Source organism: Pichia kudriavzevii, chromosome 1 (genome assembly GCF_003054445.1).
Source record: "Pichia kudriavzevii chromosome 1, complete sequence".
NCBI classification, from domain to species: Eukaryota; Fungi; Ascomycota; class Pichiomycetes; order Pichiales; family Pichiaceae; genus Pichia; species Pichia kudriavzevii.
This window is the reverse complement of record NC_042506.1, coordinates 705,526-721,130: the sequence shown is the minus strand read 5'-3', so window position 1 is coordinate 721,130 and position 15,605 is coordinate 705,526. Positions and strand designations below refer to the sequence as shown.

The following is a 15,605-nucleotide window of genomic DNA, read 5'->3' as shown; positions in this document are numbered from 1 at the left end:
TTTAGTTTCTTGGCCTTTTGAAGAAAATATCACTACTTAAATATGTAAACGAGCATTCTTTTTAACCTATAACAAAAAAAGAGAAAGCTTATGACAACGGATAAAAGATATACCTAGTTCTTAAGACGAAGTCCGCTACCGACACCTCCAATTTCAGAGATTTGGGTGACCTTACAGATCTTACCTTTCCAGGATTTACCGTAACCAACACCAAGAACCTTTTCACGTACAATATCATTACCATAAATAGGAACGTAATCACCTGCACAAATCTCCCAATCAGCAAATGGATCATAATCTATAACGATAGCGTCTGTTGCAATGGAATCTGCCTTGGCCTGGATCTTTTTAGCTTGTTCCGCCCTCGAACCAGTAGACATTATTTTCAAAAACTCACTGGCAAAATATGATGCATAGTGATAGTTCTTGGCTTTGAAAGATTGTGTCATTGCAACCTGCAAAGCGTTTAAACGATGGGCAGGTTGTAGCTTCATATGTGAAAAGTAGGCAGCCAATTCCAAATTCCTCTTAACTTCGGTAGCAGGTAATGCTCTTCTAGTCAATTCAATTTGTAGAGCAAGAATATATTCTTTACAGATATTCATTATTTCTTTACATTTCTCCTCTTCATCATTAGAGTTTAGTGATAAAGTTGCAATAATGTAAATGACTTTTCTGAAGATTTGAATTGAATCTTCTAATTGGTTAGCCTTGAACAGTTTGTAACCTTCTTGGACTAAATTTTCCAGCTCATCATACCCCGGCACAAAACCAACGATTTTTCCTGCTTCATCAGCCTTCTCGATATCATTGATATAGACAGGTAAACTAGTTTTGATTCCAGCTTCATCAAAGGTGGAAATGTTTAGCTTAGACGCTGTGTAAATTTCCATGAATCTATCCTTTAATGGTGCAAAATTCTTAATACCTGCTTGCTTATTCAACATACCAGCGGCAACATCAAATTTACCAGCAGCAATGTATGCTCCTGGGGTTTTGGCATTTTTGACCCAGGATCTTAACTCTTTTGGCAACTTTGAAACATCTGTATTTGTTTCTTCTAGTTCTTCTTCCACATCTAAATCAACATCGAGTTCTTCGTCACCTAGATCCCACGCATCACCATCATCAATTGGCTCATCATCGTCCTGGTACTCAATCGCATCATCCATAATTTCGTTGGCGTTATCCTCAGTAACCTTAGATTCTTCAATCGACAAGTCCTCAAAATTTCCAGAGAGTGCTTGTTCAAAAAATGACAACTTCGCTTCACCTAGTGGCCAGTTTTCAACGAACTTATTAACTGGTTTCAAGACACCAAGTGGTTTTTTAGTAATATTCTTTGGTAAAGAGACATCATCAATAGACAAACCAGATTGTTCAAGAATGGAATCTGCTAATTCTTCCAAACCACTAGATTTTGCAGTTGCATATGCTAATGGAGTTAGACCAGCATTTATGAAAGTCTGAATTTTCCGTTCGACATCACCTAAGTATATCGAGTTGGTGAATAAAGAACCAATATCCTCACGTGCTTCTGCAATATTTGCCATCTTATTGAGCTTATCGTTCTCACCTGTGGTTAGGTAAAGGAATGATAATTTGTCTAATAAGTGTAACTTTTGGTAAACCAATTCAGTTACTTGGGTGTTACCTTGAATCAGGGCTTCTTTACCCAATCTTTCCCAAATCGGTTTGGAATCAATTTTATTTGCTTCTTCAAGAGCAATTGCCAGATTGTGGCATTCTATTGCCAAATCGAATCTACTTTCTGGATCCTCAACAAATTGCAACGCCACTTCTGGATAACCTGATTTCTTCAAATATGCAATAATATTCTCTCCAACCAAATTGGAATTTCTGATGATTCTCAAAACTTCGTTGAACTTTTTGTTGATCAGTGCTTTTTTGAATCTGTATTCTGTTGGATCAATGGTAAAGGCTTCAACTTCACCCTTTCTATTTAAACAATAGCAGCTGTTTCCAGAAACTTTGGTAATATACAATGTATTTTCCAAAGTTTTGATTGTACCTCTATCACCGTTCAATAAAACATATTTTATATGGTTTAATGTAGAATATAATAATACTCCTGTATCATCCCAAGCCGCAGATTTGATTCTGATAGTTTCATGCATAGACATGACAGTTTCAAACTTCTTGTTAACAATAACAATCGTATGTTTGGATAGCAAAGCCAAATGTTGGTGATCGTTTGACCAGACAGCATATTTGGCGTTATTCATTTGTAATGTGCCCAATTCCTTCTTCTGCTGAACATCAAAGAGGACCACACTGGAACCTTTCAGTAAAAGGACACAACCAGGTATACCTGGTACAATATCTTTGACATCACTATCCAAAGTAATAGATTTAGTTATGTTATTGTTTAAATCATGAACATCTAGTTTATGAGATGATCTTAAAAATGTAACAAACCTATTTCTTGCAATAAAATAAGCAGAATTTGCCTTACCTTCCCCCCTAATGGAAGGTTCCAAAGCACCGACAACTTCCTTTGGTAAATTAAAGTAAGAGTAAACTCCATTGTCATTGTCACCAACTTGAATCAACATAGAGTTTTCTGAAGGGTTGTAAGATATATTCCTAATTTTATTCCATGGTAATGCTATTTTCTTTAATGATAGTAAAGGTAAAGATGTAGCCTTTGAACCAAAATTGTATTTCTGGACTTGGTTATCATTATTGATGAAGAATAGTTCTTGGGTAGACGGATTGATGGTAGATGCAGGTCTCTCTCTATCCAATTTGAAAACCATCACACCAGAGTCATGGCATGCGGCAAACAAATTAATGTTTGGATGTGCAACAACCATCCAAAACCTATCGTTTTCCCTCTTGAATTGCTTGACAGGAGATCTGGAATTTAAATCCCAAGTTCTGATAGTCTTGTCTTCGCCAACGGAGATGATCAAATCTTCAGTTGGGTGGAACAAAACACATGGAACATTGTTAGTGTGTCCTCTACAACCATCAACTTCCCAAGCTCTAGTTTCGGACATTCTCCATAATTTGATAGATCTATCATCGCCACCAGACACAATCAATGGCAATTCGGGATGGAAGGAGGCCCAGTTAACACCTTTATCGTGACCTTCTAGAACGTATTTGACAATCGCGTCAGTGTTACCAAAGATATCTTGTTGAGGAGGTTGGTTTCTATTGTACTGGTCAAACTGGTTCATCGAGCCGTTACCATAAGGCGAAGAAGAAGAAGGAGCAGAATGCTTTTTAACTAAACCAGAAATATCCCAGACTCTAACAGTTTGGTCCAATGAGGCCGAAACAATCAAATCTTGTTTTGGGTGGAATTGCGCACACATAACGTAGTGATTATGACCTGTCAAGCAAGCAATTTCCTTTCTATTTTGCCAATTCCAAATTCTGACTGTTTGATCATCAGATGCCGAAATAATCCAAGGTAACTCATTGTGGAAGAAAACAGTTCTTACATAATCCAAATGACCCGTTAAGGTGAACATGCATTTTCTGGTTTGTGTGGACCAAACTTTAACGGTGTAATCATCACCACCAGAAACAAAGATTGGTTGTGTTGGATGGAAAGCAACACACCGAACAGGGCCGTCATGATCTTCAAAACGGTCAATCAGAGTTCCCATACGATAATCCCATAGTTGGATAGTAGAAGAATGCAAAGAAACAAGAAGCCAAGGTCTTTTTGGATGGAATGCAACACCTTTGGCTCTTGAAGATTTTGACTCAAACTATATTATATAAACAAACAATCAATGGGCGTTAGTATGTTATCAAATATATCACATGCCACAATGGAAGATCATGTACAATGTCATGCCTTAGATTAACGTACCTTAGTTAGCATCTTCATGATGAGTGGGGATGTAAGCAGCTATTTTTTGAGAAGATCAGAAAGACTCTCTTGTAGTAACACGTTTACAACCTTCCATTTGGTCAACTTCAACCCTCGTCTTGAAATTTGAAATTAAACCAACTCCTAAATTTAAAATCGGCAAATGCGCGCTAGCTTTTTTTACCACTTCAAAACTCTCATCATTAAAGGGAGAAGTAGGGAATACAACTAGAAAATAATGAAAATAACTATACCCATATCCATGGGGTTTTTGTGTACAGTGTATTTTCTTATTAGATGATATTGTAGCTTTAGAACTATATTGAACTTTTTTTTAACTTTCAGAATATCGAGAACTTGAATTTTTTCAAGTAAGAGATGCCACGAAGGTAATTAAAATTGTGAACACTTTCGCAAGCTTTAAGGATCAATGGTGTGACAAATCAAAGCAAGCACGGTGAATATTTACAAATTAGTGTTTATAAGAGAAGATGTACTATTATATTCTTGAAGGTCATTTGGTATTACTAGATGTGTACTTTGTTTCTAAGAAACTTTTTCTTTTTGCCCAACGTGACCACTTAGATGATAAGACTGTAATCAATAGTGCCCATTCAGTTATTCGAAAATTTGACAAGAATTACTCGGATTAAGTTTTATATAGCTACGCAGTTTGGATTCGAGTTAACTCATATGCGGTTGACTATACATAGACGGCGGCCTCCTTCTTTTAATAAGACAGATTATAAATGACAGAGATTATAAAATACATCCAGCTAAGTCAAATGTCGGAGCAGTGTTAGATGAAGACATGGGCTATAGTGTAAACGAATTCTTCAAACTTATGAACAGGCACAAAACACAAATGTTATTATGAGAAGAATTTCAAGCTCAAAGAGGCAGCAGAAGGAGGATGAAAATATAGGGACATCAATATTACCAAAAAAACGGCGAGTGCTTGTTCTTAAGATAAAGACTATTCTAAGAAACCCAGAAAGAACAAAAAGCTCGAAATAAGACGGTCTACAAATTTCGAATAGCCCTATTTTATTAAATGAGATTGACTTGTTTTTAACTCACTATAATAATTAAGATAGGCATAACTACAGGAATAGTAAGCAATGATTCCATGATGCCTGTGATAATATTTTAAATAAAGGTAGCTGTGAAGAAAAGGTACATTGTGATTATACCAGTTGCTATGAGCGCTGTTCTGCTTTAGATCAATTTGCAATTTTGATATCAACCTGATACAATAAAGTTAAAGTGGTGTTCCGTAATAGACTATTAGCAAATGAAAAACATTGAAAACTAATAGGAAAGTTCGATGAAAAATGCTGGTGGACCAGACCATTTTTTTACTGAGGGAGGTTACTTACTGTTTTATGCACCGGAAACATATAAATATAACTGGGATAGACGCCATGATAATAATTATAAACCAATATATAGGTTAGCTAACATTTGGCAAAACGCAGCTCATATTGGAACAGTTGTCAATTCTAAATGTTTTAAGATATCTATCAAAAAAGCGTCTAGTCTTAATAGTGAAAGAGAATTGTTTTCTTCATAAAATTAAATCTAAAGAGATGAAGCTTGCGAATTGAAAGGAAGAGATTTTTCAGTTTGAACTATGTAAAAAATAACACCTTTTTTCTAGCGGCTTATCATTATAAAAGCTTATTTATCCGTAATATAAACGTTATAGTCGAAAGGTGAAATCGAGCACATTATCGTAGCTAAGTCATATTAGTAACAACTGGTAATATGCTTTCAAAGACTGACCGACTTCCCTTTAATAGATAAAATGTCATAAAATTGAGGTTTCAATAAAATCAATCAGAAGAATGCTAAATCAAAACGATTATAAAAGCATACTTGGTCTAAAAATACACGAGTTCCCGCTTTAGTTAGAACTAGCAAAAGGCCTGACTGTTAACAGAATGATTTACTTTGGAGTGAATGGAAGGTTTAAGTTGGTTACCGGTTTATGAGCGGTGTTAGTTTCCTTCTGTTTTTTCCTGTATATATATACAATACCAACTAGATCCCTTGTAACATTTTGTTCCAGCTCAATTTTAATACTAAAATTGAATGATCATATTTTACCAACAGGTAAATATGAAGTTCGACATGCTTGTGTTGGTGATAGGTACCATTAGACCCATTTCAATCAGTTTAGTGGAAAAATGGAATAATCTTTTGGTTGGTAGCTCTAGATTCTTGCACTTGCTGCACAGATAAACAATTTGATAATGGAGAATATTTGCAAATCACGTATTCAGTATTTCCATTTATGTCTTTAACCCAAAACGGTGTTAGTCTGTATACCTGTTGTTAATTGACTACAACAGATAGATAGCTCTAAGTATTACTATTTTCTACTTTTAGCTTCTTACGTGTAGGCTCTTCACTATTATCGCAGGTTTTATCTACTTTGATTTTCAGTTCTTCTAAAAATGCGGGAACATCACCAATAACTTCTTTTGGAATAGCACTTTTGATCTTAGAGACGAGAAGCCGATCCCTCCTAGTGAATGACTTCCCCCCAGCTTTTGAGACAAATGTCCACTGCTCTTTAAGAAAATTTAACAAACTGACAATTTCCTCATGTATAGCTTCGTCATAGTCATTATTTTTTATTAGATAATATGCTATTAACCACACAAACTTGACGAAATTGGGGAATTTAAACTGTTCATCTACACGTGTAGCTATTTCAATCTGATGTGCTTGCAAATGAGTTTTCAAGCTTAATAGGTTTAAATAATTCCCTCCGATGATGATACTATTCTCCTTTGTGTACACCGAATGGATCCACATGCTTGGTAAAAGTAATAAGTCACCAGGGAAAATATCAATGGCAAATCCGTTATTCAAATACGCCTCAGGAGTGCGTGTTTGCCGTAGTCTAGCAATTTCAGATTGCTTCAAGGTTGGTATTAAGGAGGGCAACCACGTTTTATTCTGGTCATCTGATAAACACCATTTCTTATATATCTCCAGATTTCTTTTCAGGGGTGGGAAAAGAATGAATTGCTTGTGACCTGAAATAGGTGAATAATAAACAGAAGTGCCAGCAAAATCAATATGGAAGTCAGTGTAAGAACCAGCAATAGACATTAGAATGTATTTCTGTACTTTGGGAGGCACTATTCCACTTTCATCCAATAATTGGGAAAAATTTAGCTTGCTATTGTCCTCAAACAGCTTGTAAACTATATCCAAATCTTCTACAATTTTGGGTATCTTGATTTCCCTACCTAATTCGGTTTCACTAATCTCCAGACTTATAACGTTTCTTACTTTATCTCTTTCTTCCCTGGATTGTTGGTAATAGTCTCTCCATTTAGCCATATTCCAAAATGGAGAATTGTTCTGTGTCATCACATCCATAACTGGCACTTTATGATCCTCACCAACCTTCTCAGTAACTTGGTCCATATCATAAGCTGGGATCTCGAAACTTAGTTGGATATTAGAGTTGTAAGTATCTGAAACATTCGGATTTGCGCCTCTTATCAATATCGGTTTCAGTAACCGGGTTTTATAGACTAAATCTCTTAACTTTTCATCATCAAATGTTTCTAATGGATTTTCAATAACACACACTTTATCATCCAATGTTGATGCATCATGGAATTCTTTGAATGCCTGTGTATGTGGATGCACATTATGCTCCTGGATTGTGTGTGTTTCATTCAGAGCCGCATAGTCAATCCTTGTCCTGTTTCTACCACTGCGACGTACACTCATTGGTTTCTATCTTATTAATGTTCCTAATTAACGTGGTCGAAGACATTGAATGATGTCATAAGAGTATCCGCTTCTTGAAGAGACTAAGAAAAAAAAAATTTCATGGGGTAGCTTTTTTTTCCTTTTTAGTAGAGTGTTAGACTTTTAACACACCACTGAAAGTTTAATAACAGTAGTAGTCCGAAATACTAATCGGCTGACATGTATATGACGGCGTTAAATTACGACAAGTCTCTGAATGGTGAGGTGGCGAAATGGTGCAACTGTAACAATAGCTACAAAATATTTACTCCCTAACATCTAGAACACTTTAGAATCTTCATTGCTCCTTGTAATGGTGATCATGTACATGTATGTACTTTTCAAACAACATCAGCACTAATGTTAGAAAGCACCATGAATTTTGTTTTCTTTCCTTCCTCTGGTTCCCCTTTTATTTATGGGGCTAGAAAATCTCGTCTAAAAACTACTACAACGTAACTCTCCTTCCTACTAACTACCACCATGCTGGCATTGCAATTGGTATTATGTAACAATTTATCGTACTTCATCGGTTAATTGCCATTTCTGTCATTGAGAGTATAACAATAGCCTTAAAGTAGGTCTATGTTGCCGCTTTTTCCGGTATACATTGTATGTAGCATTGGGAGGTATCAGAGGTTCTGTAATGTGGCCAACAATGTGTATATTTCGTCTACCTCTTGCAGTTAAATTACTTTGCAATGGGCGGCGCGTCGATTTGTGCATTATAACTGAACTCTTTCCAGTTTCCTGCTATAATTTTTCAAACTTCGCATTTTGCAAGACTCCATGGAAATGGGCAACATCAACATTTTGTAGATATACATTATTCTAACACTTGACCTTAAGTGAAAACATCTTGGCTTACTTACCAAAGATAATCCAGTCATGTTCAAGAGATCATTACATACTTCTAGATCTGCATATGATGCTGCTCCATTCAAAAATATCAATGAGGCTTTTAAAAGCGCCACGTCCATGCAATCTAAAATTCAGACAACTGTGATTAACGACAGGTTCATACCAAACATGACTAACAAGAAGACATACGATCCTTTTGATTTCTCTATCTCTGCTCAAAGGTACCAGACCAAAGTGAATAAGGCACAGATGGCGAATTATATGAAATCATCTAGTTTCAATAGTAGGGAAATCAATCCCACCGACTTTTATGTTATACCACATCTGCTAAATGGCTACATGAACTCGTCAGGTCAGATTCTACATAGAGACGTCACTGGATTATCACCACGGAAGCAGAAGCAAATGGCCAAGGCAATCAGAAGGGCTAGAGCGTTTGGCTTCTTGAGTAGTGTCGCAAAGGATGTTTCAACCTTTGACAAGAGAAATTTATAGTGTCTTCCCGTGCTCGTTACTTGTAAATACATATATAGATACATATATATGCATATATAATTTTGTTAAATACCTTTGAATAAAATGTATGCGTCTGTACCTTTCCCCCAAACACTTCTCAAATTTAAATCGCCTCCAAATATTTTGGTATATATCAAACTCAGTGGTAGGCCATACCCCATTCCAGCCACGATATTATCATGAACACCGGTATCCAAACCAAGAGTGTCACTCTTCGAAGTTTCGTTGACTGTTGTAAATGCATAATCCCATAGATGTGGTAGAATATGTGGTGGCACACCACCACCACTATCGGATACTCTAAACTGTAGGGTTTTCTCTAGCTTATTTAAAATAACCAGAATCTTTATTGGCTCACTCGAATTATTCTCAATTGTTGCACGTGCCGAGTTCTTCAGTATTTCGTTTAACACATATTCTATGTGCGTTGAAATATACGGGAAAACCAGTTTATCGTCTCCGTTATTATCAACGATTCTGGTCTCAATATCAATTTTGACTTTCTCGTAATACTTCATCAGTGTCATACTATCTACGAAATCAATGCTTTTATGGAGCACATCCAAAACATCCAGATTTCGATCTGCAACACCGGTTAAATTCCCATTCGACTTCTCAATATGATCACTTGCAATTAATCTCATTAAAATACGTTCCTTTAAATGTAGATTCAAAAACTCACGTTCCTTGGATTCGTCATTTTTGAAGATTTCACTCTCCGTCAAGCCATCTCTTAAAAATGGAATATTATCCGCATGGTCAATCAGTAGTTTCTCCAAAATAGACACAAACTGTTTATTCTGTAAATCATTTCCTATTTGGAAGTGCATCAAATCCTGATAATCGCCGGCATTTGTATAATTCAGTAGATCCTGGCAACTTGATATGTAGGAAGTCCAGATCTTGGCCATATTCACATTCATCATGCCGATGTAAGGAAGCTTCGACATTGACTCCAATCTCTTGGATATTAGAATCAGTAAAGTCTCTAAGGTTTGATTTGCTGATGGATATATGGAGGTTGTTAGCAACGTTTTCCTGGTTGACGGCAGCGCGTTAGTCGCCAGTCTTTGAATAAGCTTGTGTGTCTGCAAGCGTTGCATTCGAAGGTAATTTTGTAAAACTCTTCCCAACGGATATAAACCAACCTATGCACTCTCCAGCAGGATTCTTCAAGCTATGCAGAAACTTTCTTGTGTCAATGTGAGTCAGGGTGGAGTTAGGCACGAGTTATTCCAACTGCTTATGCGCGACGAAAGTATCCACACAATTTTTCATCGTTATCAACCTAGAATAGATAAAGTTGTCAACAATATAAAGAAGAAATAAGACATTATAGAGACATATAATTAAATTAATTAGAAAGAGAGGAGGCTACCAAAAAAAAAAAAATCATAAATTTAGCATCAGATGCAATAGTTACTAATCAATAATAACCAAGCTTAGTTGTTGTCACCGAAAACTGGCAACTTAACTGCACTGACAGTGACATAGGAGTTTTGCTTGTTAGACAAACCGGCCTATGCGTTATACCATGCAATGAAGGCAACTATGACACCAACAACACCGCCTGCAGTCTTACAATTTGGAGATTTGCCTAGATCTGCAATGGCCAACAATAAAAAGGTAACTGCCAAGAGGAAAAAGAGGGAAAAGAATGCAAGGGTGGATTTCAATGTACACAGGGTCAACATAAAGGTGAACATTGACCAACCTAGTAAATAAAAGCCAACGGCATTCTGGAATTCAATTGGATCATCATAACTAGAGGCAATATTAAACCAAGGAATTGAAATTGCTGCAAATGACATCCAAAAACCTCCATAAGAAGCAAGTGCCACCGCACCAAATGTATTTTCCATAACCATTTCCCACATACCTGCACAAAATTGGACAAATCCACCATAAAACATTGCCAATCCAACAACAACACTATCATTTGAAACACCCATTGCACCGGCATTAATCATTGATAAAACAAAGGTACTTAGGGCAAATCCACACAAACCTACAGGAGCAGGGTTGGCAAATTTATGACTTGGGGCAACGGCTAAACCAGGATTCAAGGTACCACCGAAAGCTTGCAGGAGGTCATCTTTGGCAAACTTCTTCTTTCCCAAATAAATGTAGTTACCATCATCAGATGTGGTAACTTTATGCACCACATGATTTGAGTTAAAAGATTGGGAATCATACAACCCCACTGGAGGAGAGTTGTTGTTTGCAGTTTCAAGATGTTCATCTTGTGAAACTTGTTTTTCAAGATCGTAGTTTGACATTATGTTTGAATCAATAAATTGGATTGAGTTAATTTAAACTATAAGTAAAGTGTAATTTTGTAACGTATAATATTATAATTTCAATTAGAATATTTGCAATCGCGTTTGTTTCTTGTATTTCAATTCCTATTTTCAAAGAGATAAAATCAAATAAAGATTGTGAATTTGAAATCTCTTAATTTGTATTGGATAATTAAAAAATTATTGTTAAAGCAATGAAGATCGATCTACCCTGAAATAAGACAGAAGAAGGGGTCTTTATATAACAGAGAACTTTTCTAAACCCTGTTGGGGGAAGCTCCCCGCTATATGAGAGACCCTTATACGTTATAATCACCCCCTAAATTAGAATCTAATGGCCCCGCATTGCCCCCTCCCCAAATAAGGCCAATGCAAACTCCGCATTTTTCTCCCAGTACCGCGTGCGGCTAATGTCTTTCTCCTTTAAAGCCTTTTGTGATTTTAAGATTTGTGCCGCACTCCTCCCCTCTGCGGCTATTTTGGCAAGCCGCTCCTCTAAAACAGGCTCGGTCTCCGCACGCACATCTCCGGATTCCGCCAAACCGGCCATTGCTGAGCCACCAGTAGCTAGTACTCCACGTAGAAGGTCCCGGACACCGAGGGTGGAGGTCCATTCCTCTGGTGCGGATTCCGAGGGGGTTTCCCTTGATCCTTTGTTGGTTAACGTAGATTCCGGGATAATTTCCAACGCCGATGCCGACACTGATGCCGAAACTGTTGCCGACGCCGAGGCCGAAACTTGAGTAGATGCCGAAATTGGAGTCAAAATGGTTGTCGATTTCCCCCCCCAAATTGAGGGAGAAGTCCCCTCATCTATGTGGACCCCTCCCAACTCGGTGCATATGTCAATATTTGTGTCTCTATAAGTGACTCTACCGTAAGCATATGAGGATGGACATGTAGCAGAGGCACGTGCCTCCTCCACTAACTCGACTCCCAACGGGTGCATCCGCCAAGCGGCAAGGGCACTAAATGCTGCCCCACGTATTCTCCATGTTATATGGGCATAATTATGTCGATTGTCACATATTGAAACAACGGTTTCAACAACACCTTCCTCCTCGAGTATCATTATTCCATTTTCACTACGTCCAAATTCTCCTAATGAATATATGGCTATAGCATCCAATTGACCATCGTTGATATGAGAAACAATGTTGTCGTTTATTTTAACAACACTTGAAATACCGCTATCAGTTTTAACCAACCTCTCAAACAATTCAAAACAATTGTACCTTTTCTTTTCAGGACTGTAATCATTCTCTACAGCTCTGATTCCTCGTAACTCCTCGTATAATCCAATTTCAATTCTCTGGACCCATTCCTCCCGTCTATCGACCCACTCTTCTACGATCCGTTCCACTAGCCCCCCATATTTCTCGTTGACATATTCAACCCCCAGATCGTATCCTAATATATACCACAATATCCCACTGCCGTACACCTCGCCTCCAACCTCCTTTAGTTCTCCAATATCCGGGTTGTAACTCAGCACATAGGCAATATCTCCACCTTTCTCTAAGTACTTTATAATCCCCTGGATACCTTTATTGGATATCTCGTTGTTAAAATCATAAATCGCATTGATTAGAATCTTAACAACCCACTTGTCGATGGTATAATCTTCATATTCCTTGTCCAATAACTTGTTCATACGGCTGATAACATTCAGCCGGACCTTCTTGCTACCAACAACACTTTGCTTCTCAATGAACTTTCTGATTAACCCACTCTTCATCACATCTAGCTCCTTAGTGAGTTCAATTAAAACATTCTCCTCTCTAATTTGGAAAAATGCATCGATCATATCAAATTCCTCCATTAATGAGACCCCGCTAGAATATGAACTGATGACTCCAATCATACTCAAGTATCCAGCACTTAATGTCTCACTCATTCTTTTATCACCGAATAGACCTTCTACTTTGACCTCCCCTGAACATTTTAGTAAAGATATAGTCAAAGTTTGTATAATGCCACTATCCCTTAATATCTCAACTCCTTCCCGTTTGCTTAACAATAATGAAAATAACGACTTGCCATTTTCAATATATACTTCACCAGGTTGGTGATATTCTTTGTACTCGTAATTCGTTAGAGTCTTTTCCAACTTATCTTGGTCATCCTCATGCTGCTCTTCCTGATCAGACTTGGTAATTTCGTGGATTTTAGATTTATACCTCTCAATGCCCCCTCCACTATTCTCGATTCTATCATCATCAAACACTACTTTCCTTGAATTACTAACTCTTTCTTTCTTCTTAATTTGCACAAACCCGGCCTTTTGTGGCTTATAGAATGAAATCAACCTCTTAAAAAACTTGGTCCCTTTTAATGCATCTTCGAAAAATCTATCGTTCCATAACACACCCCTTAATAAAGTACCAATTAGTTTCCAATTCCAATCTCTATATTCTTTAGTCTGAGGAACATGCGTTGACCAAATTAATGGCTTTATATCAATATTCTCATTCATAGTTTTCAATTTCAGCTTCAGAAAATTCGGTCCAATTTGATCTGTGAGTAAACTCGTCGAACCAGTCAAAGAGACAAGCGAATTAATTGATGATATTGTGGTGGTCTTCAAAAAGATTGAATCTTCAATCTCAATCTTACTTTCAACATTCTGTTTTATTAATTCGTTCAATCTCTCATTCTTCATTATATAACGACATTTCAATCGTTTCTTTTCGCTGATTTCAAAGACTTTCCGCAATATAGGTGCAATTTCGTTTTCAAGCCCATCAGAAATATCATCAAATAAATCCAGAATTTGACTTTCTAAACAGGCACTCAAAAAAACACTACGGAATTCACAAACTCTAATGCTGTCTTTACTTGCCATACCTTCATCATTGATATTGTGTGTTCCGCTGTTCGCCTTTTCCCAATTGTATAGCTTTATATCACCTCGAATACCTAAAACGTATGAAATGATATTTAAAATTGCTCTTTTGCGCCCATCGTATAATCCATCAAGCAACATTTTCAAGCATTTATTGTTATCATCCAAAAATAACCCAAGCCCAGACCATGTACACAAAAGTATCTGGATAATCTCTGTAACGTGACTCCCCCTTTGATCTTCTAACGATGCTATAATTCTTTCACAAAAATCACTGTTTACTAAATACACGGAATTCTTCTGTAAGACGTGCAGAAAAGTAGGCAAGCAAATCATACTTATATCTCTCAGTGAATCCTGGAATTGCTCCATTTGGAACCCTGCAATTGTGGGTTGCTGAAAAATGGGATTGATAAAGGGATTGGAAATCGTGTAACTGATAAGTTCTTTGAAAACATTACATTCGTATGCCAGTTTACCATTTTTTTCACCAATAGTACATAGGACATCAAGTAAAGTTACTATCACTCGTATTCTCTCTACTAGTGTTTCCCAGTCAAAAGTGAATTTGGAAAGCTGCATATTCAAACAATATACTAGTGATCTTGTTCCAAGAGTGTTTATAAATTCAACCCCTCCTAACAATAAAACTCTGTCTATAAATAGTGTGCACTGGTAAATTGTCATCAAATCATCATCAAACAAAACTTCAGCAATTATGAGTAAAAGTGGTTGCCACTTTTGTATGGTAAAATCCGAAATCTTATTTTTTTTAGTTAATGGCTTAATCGAAATGTTATGAATCGGGTTGATGGACACAGGATCTCGTTCGTTGTCTGAATCCAGATTTAAGTCTAAATCCAAATATGGATCAACTTCAATTGTAGAATACTTGACATACGGATAGTAATAGTACTTTTCGTGCTGATGATGTTTGAAATACTGATAAAATAGAATGACAACATCATCATAATTGTTGATAAAGTATTTCAATAGTTGAAACCCAGCAGACTTAACCGATGCGGAATCAGACATTAACATAGGCCATATTATAGGAATCATACTCGAGATACTGGGAAGCTTCAATTTTGCATCTTCATTCTGAAATATTTTGGCAATTTCGTTACATGTTTTGACTTGTTCCTCAGGTTCATCTGTAGTTTTCAATTTTTCTATAAGAATCTCCAGATTTAACTGTATATTGATAACTTCAACCTTTTCCTTTGTGTCTACCCGCTTGAGATTCTCCATACTATCCAATAAATCTAATTGCTGTTTGTATCTATAAATATCATCCATTGCGTTATGTAACTGTTCAACAGCTTGAATTCTTGCGGAATTGCTAAGCGATGAAGTACCTAACATTTTCACGGCCCCATCCTTTAGTAACTGTGTATGTGTTATTTCCCTCTTGACCCGATCCCTCAAAATCATGGTCGGTATTGCTCACAGGGAA

At 36.9% G+C, this 15,605-nt stretch overlaps 6 protein-coding genes across 6 annotated transcripts; 1 reads left to right on the top strand and 5 right to left on the bottom strand.

Annotated features, from left to right (window-relative positions):
- Nucleotides 1-113: 113 nt before the first annotated feature.
- On the bottom strand, nt 114-3,641 carry C5L36_0A03260 (uncharacterized protein; the record flags this gene model as incomplete). The annotated part of the gene is made up of 1 exon (XM_029463341.1): nt 114-3,641. One exon carries the CDS (start codon nt 3,639-3,641, stop codon nt 114-116), a length of 3,528 nt encoding a protein of 1,175 aa, XP_029319201.1.
- Nucleotides 3,642-6,214: 2,573 nt separating this feature from the next.
- Nucleotides 6,215-7,606, bottom strand: C5L36_0A03250 (uncharacterized protein; the record flags this gene model as incomplete). Its single annotated transcript, XM_029463340.1, has 1 exon — nt 6,215-7,606. The coding sequence occupies one exon, from the start codon at nt 7,604-7,606 to the stop codon at nt 6,215-6,217; it is 1,392 nt and encodes a 463-aa protein (XP_029319200.1).
- Nucleotides 7,607-8,515: 909 nt separating this feature from the next.
- Nucleotides 8,516-8,983, top strand: C5L36_0A03240 (uncharacterized protein; the record flags this gene model as incomplete). Its single annotated transcript, XM_029463339.1, has 1 exon — nt 8,516-8,983. One exon carries the CDS (start codon nt 8,516-8,518, stop codon nt 8,981-8,983), a length of 468 nt encoding a protein of 155 aa, XP_029319199.1.
- Nucleotides 8,984-9,048: 65 nt separating this feature from the next.
- C5L36_0A03230 (uncharacterized protein) lies at nt 9,049-10,107 on the bottom strand (the record flags this gene model as incomplete). The annotated part of the gene is made up of 1 exon (XM_029463338.1): nt 9,049-10,107. The coding sequence occupies one exon, from the start codon at nt 10,105-10,107 to the stop codon at nt 9,049-9,051; it is 1,059 nt and encodes a 352-aa protein (XP_029319198.1).
- A 417-nt stretch (nt 10,108-10,524) lies between these two features.
- Nucleotides 10,525-11,283, bottom strand: C5L36_0A03220 (uncharacterized protein; the record flags this gene model as incomplete). Its single annotated transcript, XM_029463337.1, has 1 exon — nt 10,525-11,283. The coding sequence occupies one exon, from the start codon at nt 11,281-11,283 to the stop codon at nt 10,525-10,527; it is 759 nt and encodes a 252-aa protein (XP_029319197.1).
- Nucleotides 11,284-11,635: 352 nt separating this feature from the next.
- On the bottom strand, nt 11,636-15,583 carry C5L36_0A03210 (uncharacterized protein; the record flags this gene model as incomplete). Its single annotated transcript, XM_029463336.1, has 1 exon — nt 11,636-15,583. One exon carries the CDS (start codon nt 15,581-15,583, stop codon nt 11,636-11,638), a length of 3,948 nt encoding a protein of 1,315 aa, XP_029319196.1.
- Nucleotides 15,584-15,605: the final 22 nt, after the last annotated feature.